This window comes from Pithys albifrons, chromosome 5 (genome assembly GCF_047495875.1).
Source record: "Pithys albifrons albifrons isolate INPA30051 chromosome 5, PitAlb_v1, whole genome shotgun sequence".
In the NCBI taxonomy this organism is placed as follows: Eukaryota; Metazoa; Chordata; class Aves; order Passeriformes; family Thamnophilidae; genus Pithys; species Pithys albifrons.
This window is the reverse complement of record NC_092462.1, coordinates 8,442,376-8,455,820: the sequence shown is the minus strand read 5'-3', so window position 1 is coordinate 8,455,820 and position 13,445 is coordinate 8,442,376. Positions and strand designations below refer to the sequence as shown.

The 13,445-nt window shown below is 41.0% G+C and overlaps 1 protein-coding gene across 1 annotated transcript in view; it reads right to left on the bottom strand.

Annotated features, from left to right (window-relative positions):
* Positions 1-13,445, bottom strand: part of ARHGAP10 (Rho GTPase activating protein 10) — a 145,938-nt gene that overhangs the window by 98,505 nt on the left and 33,988 nt on the right. The window contains exons 2-3 of the mRNA XM_071555637.1: positions 4,398-4,493; positions 4,250-4,311 (exon numbers count right to left, since the gene is read on the bottom strand). Of these exons, the coding sequence (XP_071411738.1) occupies positions 4,250-4,311; positions 4,398-4,493 (158 nt within the window). The remainder of the gene's footprint in view (positions 1-4,249; positions 4,312-4,397; positions 4,494-13,445) is intronic.

Below are 13,445 nucleotides of genomic sequence, written 5' to 3'. Positions count from 1 at the left end.
ACCAGCACTAGGGAAGGATCATCAAGGTACATGTGAGCCTGCTGTGACTCACGCCTCTGGCAAGGCTGTAGGTAAATGCAGCCAACTCAGCCCTGGCACAGGAGCAAACAAATCAAATAGGACATGAGACACCACTAAAGAGGAGCTGAGAGATTGCTGGACACTGCCCATAACTGTGAGAGACACTGACAAGAGCTGCAGACAGTGCCGTGAGGGCTGACTGGACTTCCAGCGTGGTTAGGTGAGAGTTACGTGAGAACAGGTGTATTCCAGAAGCAGATAAGGGGCTGGACAGAGGAAGCCCAGGAGGGGAAGCACACACAGCCAGCACATCAAGGTGACCATACTGGTAGTACCAAGTACTGCTGAGATTACTGAGAGAACATAACAAGGGCTCTCAAATCTGCTTATGATTTAGCAAGACTGGAATCAACAGGGCAGGATGGTCATTTAGGAGAGACTGAGATGGAGATAGGGAGGTATGAAGGTGACAAAAGTGGAAGGTGAAGAAGGAGAAAAGGGCTAATAACCACAGCAATTGGTAGCCATGAGGTAGCCTGCTCTGCTCATCACCACAGCTTAAATGAGGGCAGACAGCGAAGCCTGTTGTTCTGAGTCCATCACAAGAATCAAACCTGCTTTCTGTTGCCAGAGGAACTGGGGCTGAGAGGGAGGTTTGGTGCTCTCCCAGGCAAGCAGAATAGCCAGGCAGTGGGACAGAAATGTGAGCATCACCATATTGTGCCTTGCTCATCCCCACCTTTTCCTACTGGTCTTGCAAAGTTTCCTTTCATCCCTGAACTTCCATAACACTTGTGTAATGCCAAAGGAGCAGAATTTAAGTCCTATGACTCCATTCACCATCAAAATACAACAACAATTTCCAGAATATTCTCAGGGACCAAGTGATCTACTTTGTATCTTCCCTGGGGAATGTCATCAAGTTACAGTGCTATGGAAAAATGTAATTTGTATTTATATTGGCCACTCCGTAATAATTTTGGTGAAACATTTGGATTAATGCCAACTTCCCTTTTCACAAGCAACTAAATCCTTTGACATTTGGGATCTAAATTCAGCAGCCTTTGAAGGAGATGGGAGAAATGGTAAAAGCATGAAGTGCAAGACTCCAATATCTGACTGAAATTATTAAATTATTAAATAAATATTCACCAGATGAATAACAATCAAAAAAGTACATTTATTGTAAACACTGACAAAAAGCTTTATGGAATCTGGATTCACCACCAACATTGTCAGAAAACTGTAAGAAGTGTAGGTGATGAGTATTTAATTTCAGTTTAGAATGTATTTTAAGTGCAAATTTGTTTCATTTACAATGTGGTTCTGAAAAAATAGTAACACTTTTCTCAAATATGTAAAAAACTGGAGTGCACAGCAACATCTGAAATGCCCTTAGTTCTGTAATCATTCATCAGTTCCTTTAATTTTACTTTATGTGACTGAAATTTATCTTCAATCACGCTCTGAAACTGAAGTAAGGAGTCAGAAATCTTCTGGTCATCTTCAAAATAGTAAGGGAGAAAGTGCTCAATAATGAGAATTCTTAACAAAGACAACTGAATGCTTTTGAAAAAAATCCTGCTATATACTTTGAATCTTAACGGAAAGTCTTTAGATCCCTGACCTGACTCCAAACATCTGCGAATCCAACATGCCCTAGTTCTCCATGGGAGCATCCCTAAAGCTCATGCCACTGTTAAAATATCCACTGAGAAGTCTAAAAAAAAAAAGAAGTCAGAGCAGCAGATGTTGAAAATGATCTTTTCCAGTCACCACACAATCATTTTCTCAAAGACTTATGGCCACTGTTATATGGACTCACTCCAGAAATGATACATAACATTTGCTAGACTGCAAATGCAATAAAAGGTCATGCATTTGGTAACTCAGAGAATATATTCTGTTTCTATTTAGTATTAAATATTTGTCCCATAACATTTTATACTCCCTGTTTTTTCATCAAACCGTCACTGTTCTAAAAAATACTGCATTTTATTATTTTCCTACAAAGAAACTGACATTAATTAGCTCTTAGTGTGATAACACCTTCTGTGTAAGCATGGACATCATACCAAGAAAATGAGTAACAGTATTTCATGGCATTCAGTTTGAACAACTGGTTTTGTATTTTTGTGTTTTACTCTGCAGACAGACAGCACTGGATTCTGCACAGCCTACTGTGTTGGAAATCTATCTCTGCTGAAGATCTATTGATACACACATTGAAATGTGCCACATAACTCCGAGGTTGACATCCCTAAAATCCTGATATTAAAATAACGTGACCATCCATAAAGTATTTTTCATTGTAAAACTTCCCAAAGACTTTCACTAATTAGATTCACGCAACTTCATTGAAATAAAATACAACTATGGATGGTAAGAAAAAGCAGAGTAAAAACTGTATTGCAGAATTATGAAAAACAAAAGAAGCATTGAAACATACTTGAGCAAATCCCTATAATTTGGCAAAACAACTCAAGACACCGAAAAATTGTCTCCACTAAGACAGTATTTTAAGAAATGTGTAAGGAACCACACTGACCCTAATCCAGACCCAAGTGTGGTTCCACATCAAAACAACAGATGAGGACATAACACAGCACACACAAGAAACCATGAGTGTTACTAGGCTCAGGACTGCTGGAGAAAGAAATATTTTTTAAGAAAACTGTTCACAAGTTCTTTTTTATCTACATATTCTACTCTGCAGGCACTGCTTCTGGCAGAGAGAAACAGCAGAGAGACTAGTCTCAGCTGCCTTTCAGGGTGCCAAATGGTCACTGATTTCCAGGAAGACAGCGACCTAATCACCTGACAAATACCGAGAAACTTTATTGCTATCGATGCAGATCTAAGCAGGTTTCCCACATGCAGTCTGACAACACTCAGATGAAAACTGGGTACACAGCACCTGCTCTGTGAATTCCTGCTCTAACACAAAAGCTGGGCATGCAGCTGCTGAGGAGAACAATCACCCAGAATGAAACCCTCATCTTCTGGAAAAGTTAGGAAATCCAGATAGCAATGTGTATTGCAGAGCTCTCAGCACACAGTCTACTGTAGGGATTGGTTTACAATATCTGGAAAGCCCTGCCAGAAATGGATTTGTGAAGAAAACCAACAAGCCACTTATAACGCTTTAACAACTGATGTTTTTAATGTTCTTTCAATGTACAAAATGTTTGTTAAAATGTTTTTTGCAAAGTCACTGCTCCTCCTCCCCAGAATACCTTGAGGTACCCTGTTATCTCAGGGGTCTGGAGGAAGGTTGTGACAAGTAAGCTACCTGAACCCCTCTCCTACTGAAGGTAAATCTCCTTATTCCCATTGGCCCAGAGCCAAACCCCCTCTTGTTTCCTGCTGGTGGGTTTTGAATCCCTCCAAGGCCCATATAAACCCCTGACCAGCAATAAACGCTCTCTTCTTTTCCTCCCTCTCTGGTGGTCTCTGTGTGTCCTTCTCGGGCTCTCGGGGACCACGTAGTCAGGGAAAGCAGGGAGCACATTTTCTCCTAGGTAATGGAATAACCTCCAGGACCAGGAGAATCACCATACCATTGCAGATGACATCTCTACAACAGACAGCAACCACAGATGCAGAAGGAACCCAGCAGGAACTGTCTATGTGCAGACAACCTGAGCCATATTCCACTAATACCCCAAGCAATCACAGGCAACTGAATGAAGAACACTCACTCCTTTTACACAACAGAGCAACCAAATGTTTGCAGGTCCAACCCTCCACCAGAAAACTCACCTACCAAGCAGAGGTTTCTAAGCCTGATACTACATACAGACAACAGATTGCATCCCAGATGCACATAAGCATTGAAAGCTGGGAGATACAGAGATCCTGGATCCAAAGTTGGCCAACTGCCAAACTCTGGGTGTCCTGCTGTAGCATTAAGTCTTTCATCTTTCTTTTTACTGTATATAGTAAACTACCTCATGGTGGTTTCCTCACTCATCCCAGACATAATTTATCAGTGCACAACCACTTGAAACCATGTAACACTTATCCAACCCTACAATACAGATTTTTTCTTTAACGAGAACTAGTTGCTGTCTGTAACTCCAGATTCAGAACCAGAGATTGCACAATAAGCAGTTAAGTTAGAGATATAAACATCTTGGTGGTTAACAAACCAGTAGGCAACTTCAATGAACTTTGATCTTACTCTTTGCTAAATGTACAGCTTTTTAAATCTTTTATTGCAACTCACCAAAATTTCTCTTTGTTCTTCAAGATTTTTTAAAAAGTTTGAAAACTCATGAAGTGATGCATCTGTAATACAAAATCAGAAAAGAAAGGTTTAATCATGTTGCAGGATGGCAAGGCAAAATGTAGCCACTCAATCATTTCTTACCTACCTATGTATCTTTCATCGTCTGTCTCTGCATCACCAATGAATTCAAATTTGAAGTCTCTCAGAGAATGGGCAAATTTTCTCTGGGCTGCTGAAAGGTCTGCAAGCAGAAAAAGGACAGGTGGAAGGTTAGGCAATCAGTTCAAGTAGGCCAGAAGATCCCTCTATCCCTAGAATAATCAACTTTTACACAAAATTCTTAACACAGATCTGTCTGATGACATAAGACAGCGAGCGTTGTCTAACCCTCTTCTGAACACACCTGGGAATTTGTCACACAGATTTCTTTATGCAAGCCTATATAGTAGAAAGCACATGTAGAACATTAGACCACTTCACAATATAAAGCACAGGCCATACAAACAGATCTGTAACTACAGAAGTTACAGGTACAACACTCAGTGTAAATTGTGCCAGTTGTCTTACTCTGCTACCCTAAATTCACTAGTACATTCATTAGAACTTAGAATTTACTATATACTATATATAGTTAGCTCTGTTACCAAAAAAGAATCATGGAATCAATTGGCTTGGAAAAGACCTCCAAGATCATCAACTCCAACACTTGGTCCAACTCCAGTCCATTTACCAGATCATGGCACTCAGTGCCACAGCCAATCTCAGTTTGAAAACCTCCAGGGATGGGGAATCCACCACCTCTCTGGGCAGCCCATTTCAATGCCTAATTACTCTCTCTGGAAAGAATTTTTTCATGATATCCAACTTAAATTTCCCCTGGCAGAGCTTGAGCCCATGCCCCCTTGTCCTATTGCTGAGTGCCTGGGAGAAGAGACCAACCCCCACCTGGCTAGAACTTCCCTTCAGGTGGTTCTAGACAGTGATGAGGTCACCTCTGAACCTCCTGAACAACCTCAGCTCCCTCAGCCTCTCCCCACAGGACTTGTGCTCCAGTCCCTTCACCAGCCTTGTTGCTCTTCTCTGGACCCACTCCAGCACCTCAATATCCTTTCTGAACTGAGGGGCCCAGAACTGAACACAGTACTTAAGGTGTGGCCTCACCAACGCAGAGTACAGGGGAAGGATCACTGCCCTGGGCCTGCTGGCCACGCTATTTTTGATCCAGGACAGGATCCCATTGGCCTTCTTGGCCACCTGGGCACACTGTTGGCTCATGTTGAGCTTCCTGTCAATTAGTACTCCAAGTCCCTTTCTGCCTGGCTGCTCTCCAGCCACTCTGTGCCCAGCCTGGGGCGCTGCAGGGGGTTCTTGTGGCCAAAGTGCAGGACCCGACACTTGGCCTTATTGAACTTCATCCCATTGGAATCAGCCCATCTTATACATAAACCTAATATAGATATATAAATAAATCTAATATAAAAGAATTGTTGCACTGGAACTAGAAATTTCATGGAGTCAACCTATGCCAAAAGTTAAATAAGTTAAATGCAGAGCATTATTAATAATTTTATATAATAACTGTTTTGTAATAGCTGTAAAACATTTCCAGCAACCCGCTCTAAAACGTTTTCAGCCACGCAACTTTACCTATTAATGTTTGACAATTTAGGGTCAGAGACTGCATTCTTACACCCCTCAGTAAGGAATCAGACTCCATATCCAGCCACAATATCATCATTATAAACTCTTACTAAAATTCATAAAGCTGTAAATAAACAGTGTACAGACACTCTTCTGTTGTGCTGACAGTCTGCGAATGTCACAAGTTCTGCAAGGATGGAAGTGCTCAGTGGAAAAAGATAAAAAAAAGAGAAGTATATCCTCATACAGCTCTACCCAGTAGTAAAGGTTTTACTCACATTTTTGTTGTCAGCCAAAGTCAAGGATGATTTAAAATACGTAGTTAATCTATAATCTTTTTCTCATCACATGCAGTTCCCTTAAGGGCTAAGAACTACTCTTTTAACAGACCAACTAAGCATTTTCGTCTTTAATATTAACAGGCACTACAAGATTATCAACCTGAGCTTTTTGTTTGAAAGGGGAAGGTTGTTGTTGGTTTGGAGCTTTTTGAACAAAAAACAAACAAAATATTCCTCAATTTTATTATAGGTCATGCATCCAACACCTTATTTATTTTACTATGAGTCATAGTCAAGCACAGCTTTGACATACAATGCTGCACTGGAGGTTCAGTTCAACCTTTTAAAAGGTTAAGTCACAAATACTCCACAAACAGCAAAATAATGTCTAAAATGAAAAAACCCCATGCTTGTCACTTTTTTCTTTTCACCATTTTCCCATCAGACCTTTCCTTTCCTCAGCTATTGCTGTTCCCTGCAATGCCACACTGCCAGGTACGCACTTCCCTTTTGCAGCTGCTTCTAAAGCCTATAAAAGCACCCTTCAACACATGATGCAGCAGGAAGTTGCACAGGGTTGACATAATAAGAAGGCTGAAGGAAAAAATAACGTAATTCCGATGTGAAAGGAAACATGGGTGTTTTAATTCAAATGTCTTGTGGGCTGAATGGCTGTTCATAAAGCAGACAGCAAAAGAAACAAGTTCTGTTGGCTGTGGAAGGCTTAAATATCGAAAATAATAAGGTTCTTAATCATGTAATGTTACACTTGTTTGTGAGCCAGGTCACAACAGAAGGCTGAAGAGAGTTTATTTATGGGAGAATGGCTCCAACAACATACACTTTCCCAAACTTATTTAATTTTCTTGAATCTGATAATCCCCTACCAAAGCCCTGTCATAAGAGAGCCAGCCCCACGCTAGAGGAATTGTTTATTATGTTTTCTCCCACTGACAGAAGTGAAGTATTCCAATAATGTTGAGCAAGGTACATGTTAAGAGTTGCATGCACCACCACATGCACATACTATCTCCTTTCCCCTTCAAAGACTGAAAGTGAACTTAAAAGCCTTTCCAGAGTGCTGTGAAACTGCCTCCTGCATGGCTCCACATTCCTCCTCCCCACCAAAAACCACCTCTCTAGTGACAGTGACAGCACACAGAACCTGTGCCCACAACCAGACTCTTCCAGTGCAAAGAGTCCAACATCTTCTGTCAATTTGAGAAGGCACTGAATTAAAACACTGAGCTCCTCACAGGATCAGAAACCTACACTCCTGCATCTCATTACTGAATCTGCTCCGGGACTGGAAATTACTGACCAAAGGATTGTGTTTGGAATCATAGAATCAGTTCATTTGGAAGAGACCTCCGAGATCATCAAGTCCAACCCTTAAAAGCAGTAACCTCTGAACACATCAAAGCTAGATTTGCAGAGTTCCTTACTAAAATCACAAAGACATGTCTTATTTTTGCAACATCTTTCCACAATTAATTCCTGAAATGTTTAAGAACAGTCACAGAAAATTTTGGAAACCATCAATGGGTGCAAGGGGGTTGGGGATAATGATCTGATGGCTCAAGAAAAGCTGCAGATATATAGCTATTGAACCAACACCTACAAGAAAATAGAAAGAGATTTTCTGAAGAACTTTAAGAACGTGGCACTTTCAACAAAGGTGAGAAGTCACTGGAGCAAAATAAATGCCAATCACATGTTGCAGGATGTAACTTGGATGAAATAAACCTCCCAACTGCGAGAACACTCGAGTCATTTATTTCAAAAGACTCTGCAATGACCAGAATCCTAACTGCTATCAGAACAAAGAGATTTTTAACCCTGCTTAGTCAGCAGGTGTTAACTACAAGTTTCACTTTTCAATGTTTATGCATTATCCATAAATCTTATATTATTTTAGCAAAACTTACATTTAAGAAAACATTCTGTTTACATTCCCTACACCAAAACAGCATTGCTGTAACATAAAACTAGCACCTTTCTAGGCAGAGCCACTGGTGCCCAACTATTCACAGGAATGAAAATCTGAATTGGCTTTTGCTAAACTAAAAGAAAAAAACTGAGCATCAAGTAGAGATGGAGGAAAGCTTTCTCAGAAGGTCAGAGGAAGAATTTTTTCTGCTATAGTACAGAAAAAATTACAAGGATGGTGGCTGGACACAGAAAGAATAACATAGCCCTGTGCTGCATTTTCTTGCCACCTGACACACCATAGCCAGAGTGAGACACCTGAGAACACCTGCAGTCAAACCTTCCACTGAGAGACAAACAGCATGACACTGTTCCAGCTCTTAGCCCAATAAATTCCACATATACTACACTACACACACAGAAGTTCACATGATTATAAGCATTTATAGAAGTCTATAAAAGCAAACTAGATGCTGATATCATCATAGGTACTATAGTCCCTCACTATTGTGTTACAATGTAAATGCTGAGCTTTGTTGCTTAAGCTGAAAATTTCATAATGCAACTTGGCTTTCTTCCATGCTATGCCAGAAGACCTTTACCTTTTCACCAGCAATATTATTCGGCTGGCACTGACAGATACATCCCAGTATTGTTCCACACCAGCAGCATTATAGCTTGCAAGACCAGCACAGTGTTATATAACACTGTAAATACATACGGATTCCAGTTCTGTACATTAGAATAAGATAGCACATGAGTATCAAACAGCACGTCCAGTTACGCTGATTATGTGAATAGCCTACTGAAAAGCAAAGCATTTAGGGGCCCAGAAACTATTTAGTCTCTTTCGCCTCCACATTCTACAGAGTAACACAGAATAGGAAGATACAGGAAGCAGCAACAGGGTTGTTGCTTCCTAAAAGCCACGGATATCATTTAAAGGGAGGAACAGGGCATTCAAGATCAAAGAGCGTTTTAAATATCAACTAAACACGAACACTGCTGGATACAATGGAATCCTGGCAAACCCATATGGCAGAGTCTTTTCAAACACTCACCTAAAACACTAAAAGAAACCAAGCATCTGCTAAATGTTTTTAGCAAAAGGCTGAAAAAACACTTCCAGGGAGAGAAGGGAGAGACATAAAGACAGCAGAGCCTTTAATTTTCTCCCTTTGCCCTTGTTCATATCAGCACACTGCACTTTGATGTTTGGATGCAACTATTTAAAAACACAGTAGCAGAAAGGAGCAGCTGCCTGCTCCCCCACTTTGCTCTGCAACACTTCAGTAACAAGCACTCCTGTGAGTTTGTCGTGTGCCAGATGCACCCCCAGTGCCCCACACAAACATCTCTATATTTTTTCCATTTGGATTTGAAGGAAAATATTTTTGTTGCTTATCTGAGTTGAGCTGAGTCAACCCAACACCATTAGCAGTTGGGTGGTGGCCAGGCCTGACTTACAGCAGCAGACTCCAATCACTGCCTTTAAGATTAGTCCTAACCTCAGTGCTAGCCACACAAACCAAGTCTTGCACAAAGCCAGACAATATTGGCTTCCTAAGGCTATGCTAGATCACTTCTGGATGGTAGAAGAATTATCCACTGGCTTTTTATTAGTGTTAACATTTTTCTACAACAATATGGAGTTTCTGCATCAAGCTTTTAAGGACTGGAATTACATTGCCATTCCTCATCCCTTATTACAAATCTCATTGCCTCTAACAGACATGCTCTAATATTGACAGATTTCTAGCTGCTTTATTTAACAGGGGATAAAATTGCTCTGGTTTCATTGAACATTCTCCCAAAAAAAGCTAAAATGTTAAAAACCACTTAGATTTAACTACAAATTTTGTTTTCAAACTATGTTACTACTTCAAGGGCTAAGATTGCATTTCTCAATGTATTTTCCTCGCATTATGCCAAGATCAGGCAAGCTACTTGCTCAGTGAAACAGGCAAGAACAAGCTGAGTGAGACTTGGCCTCTCCCCCTCATCTTCCCAGGCATCCATCTCCTTGCAAGAGCTAACAAAGCAGCTTCAGAGGACTGGAGCACTTAAAACAATTCGTCCAAAAGCTGCAGTACAGACTTGTATGACGTCTTACACAAAACACGCTCCACCTCGACACTTAAAAAGCAACTTTGTGTTCTTCTTCTGTCTCCTTTAATAAGGTGGACAATGAGTCTGATATAACCCATGACCCTGAGAACATGAACAGGATTTAATTACTACCTTAGTAAGGTGGATAAAAACAGCATTTACTTAGCAACTTAGCAGATGCAATCCATGTGGCAGAATTGTTAAGAGCAGTAACGTGTTCCAACTCCCTAAAACCAAATTAACCTTTTCAATATATTTATCAGATCAAAATGAGTAGTAAAGAGTCATCAAAACAAGAAAATTTACAACAAAACTAAAATACAAAGTTATTCATTTCCATCCAAAACCAGAATGGAAATCAGGTTCAAAGGCTAAAATGTTTCTGGAATTCCATTCTGATAATGTCACGTTACCCATGGCAGCTCATGAGTTTCTGAAAGCTTCACAAATTTGGGTATGAGGATTAAAAAGCAATGTATTACTGGCCTGGCATGTACCTCAACCTCCCTGGCCCCCACATCCCCAGCATAATACAATGCATTTGGTCCATCCCACACCTTTAAAACAAATAAGGAAAACCACAACCTCTCACCATTTCGGTTTAATTTAACTGGCATTGGCTCCTGCTGGCCCAAAGGCACCTTTCCAATGGCTCCTGAGTGTCCAGCAGTTGGCAGCTTCCCACCCTCCACATTGATATATGCTCAGGTCTGAGACAACGCCACATCAGTTATACCAAAGTTAGGATATGTTTTACTATATACAAAAAACCCCTCAGAAATTTGGTGTCAGAATGAAGTTTCTCAGGATCCAATCTCCAGGCACATGTGTGTGCACAAATGAGAGTTTAAATTTTCAGAATACAACAAAAAAGAGGAAGAGCCAATAAAGAGCAGCAGTGATAGTTTAGAGAGTCTTTTGAATTTTAACATGGAAGGGGTTATTGTTATCAAATTTTAAAACAAGAAAAAACACGCAAAAGCAAAAACTTGGCACTTCAGCATCAAAGAGAAAAATGGAAATGAAAAACTAACAACCCTGGAGTAATTTATATGTAAATGCAAGAAATCAATAACAATTTTAGGAATCTTAATCTCTAATGGAATTTTTCTTTTTAACTTATCATAGATAGGAACTGATGCCATTCTTCTATTACACCTAAGTACAAATTCAGTCATGACTTTCCTAGCTAATGATAACAGGAGGTGAACACCTAGAAGCCAAAAAATGAAAAGCATGTTTTAATTGTTCATGTTTTTACTTTTCATTCTAAGAAAAAAGAGGTAAGAACAACTACTGAGGCAATGAATACCATTCTTAAGAACAGTGCCTCTGTTAGGAACTTACTGGTCTTAAGTGTTTGTTCCACAGTGTTGGATATTCCCTGTTACCAGTTTATTGCATGCTGGGACCATTAATTGTGGCATAATTCTGTGACAAGTAAAAACAGGCTATTTAGCCTGAGCAAGTCATGTGTGAATAGCACAGCAGAGACATTCTAACTTCCCCACTTCACAAGAGAGAACCCCACTCTTGCAAGATTTCTACTTCATAGGTTACTTAAGTCATATTTTATGATTTTCCTTCTTTCAAATGACTAATCCCATAGCCTAAACACCACTATTCCTCATATCAACCAAAACAGTCAAGTTGAGAAAGCTTCCAGATTTCAGCAGTCAACTTGTTTTTTTAATAGATAGGCAAAATGTTTCAGAGGCCACAACCTCCAACCATTGCTTTCTGCTCTTGAAAGTATGCAGTATAGTATGGCCAAACTTCGCGAATGAAGATTTGGGAAGGGCTCTCCCCACGTGGGTGAGCCCTTCCAGCCTGCGCAGTGGATTTTTTAGGTGAGGCTCAGCGTGCGCAGAACTGGCCCCACCGTTTAAGTCCTGAGGTCCATCTGCCATGGCCGAGCGAGCTTGGACAGTGACAGTGAAATCCTCAGGACTGTCTCCGGCACCCGGTTGAGCATCCAAGATCTGATGGGATGGGATGGCAGGGAGGCATTGAACTGCCAGGGGACGGTCCCCACTGAGACTCGAACTCATAACCTTGTGATCCAGAGTCTGGAGTGCTCACCATTACACCACAGGACTGCCCGAAGGTACAAACCTACTGTGTGTGGCTTGGCTTCGCGAACGCAGATTTGGGAAGGTCTGTCCCCACGTGGGTGTGCCCTTCCAGCCTGCGCAGTGGATTTTAGGTGAGGCTCAGCGTGTGCAGAACTGGCCCCACCGCTTAAGTCTTGAGGTTCATCTGCCACGGCCGAGCGAGCTTGGACGGTGACAGTGAAGTCCTCAGGACTAGAACCTACAGCACCCAGCATTTCCCAGGAGGTCTCCCATCCAAGTACTAATCCGGGGCTGACCCTGCTTAGCTTCCGAAATCTGATGGGATCGGATGTCAGGGAGGCATTTAACTGCCTAAAGTATTCAGTATAGCAACACAAAATATGTATCATCTTACCTACCTTCTCTAGTTTTGCAACTTTCATCAGGGAAAGGTCTTGACTCCTTTCTTTCTACCCTTGCAAGTACAAGGGTACAAATTCCCCATTACCCCACATCAAGAAACAACTAATTAACATATTAATTACCATATATTAAATCACAAAGAAACATCTTATGTGAGTATGGGAAAAGTGCCAAATCATGCTCATATATTCCCTGGGCTGCACCACACCTTTCTGGGCTCTGGTTATTTGCCTTTTTAACTGGATCTTTGAAATTTGCCAGCCAGGCCCACTCCACCCTGCCAAGCGAATTTTTGTCTTTGCATCACCAGCATTAGGCAAAACAGCAACATTTAGTACTTGAGCAGAGATTAAGGTTCTCCTAGAGCATACCCAAGAGCTCTTACAAAAAGGTGCACCCGTCTGCCAGCTCAGATGATGACTACATCTTTCAGTTCCTCTTCAGCAACACAGCACAAATTACACTATGAAAGAAAATTACAAGCCCCATCCTGGCCCTACAACGCTGCCAATAAATTCACTGCTTCAGGGGTGGGGAAACATTCCTGCAACCACCCTGACATAAGACCTGTATCCCAAAGTCTTTGCTGAAGGGTCTTGCAACTGTGATGAAAGCTCCTGTGGAATACCACAATTTGTCTTCAAAGGAATTGGCACCATCTTTTTAATCCTTACAAACTCTGTGTCTCTTACAACAGAAGACCAAAAGAAACAATAAATCAGAAAGCAAGGACTAAGAAAAAGAAATTTGCAATGC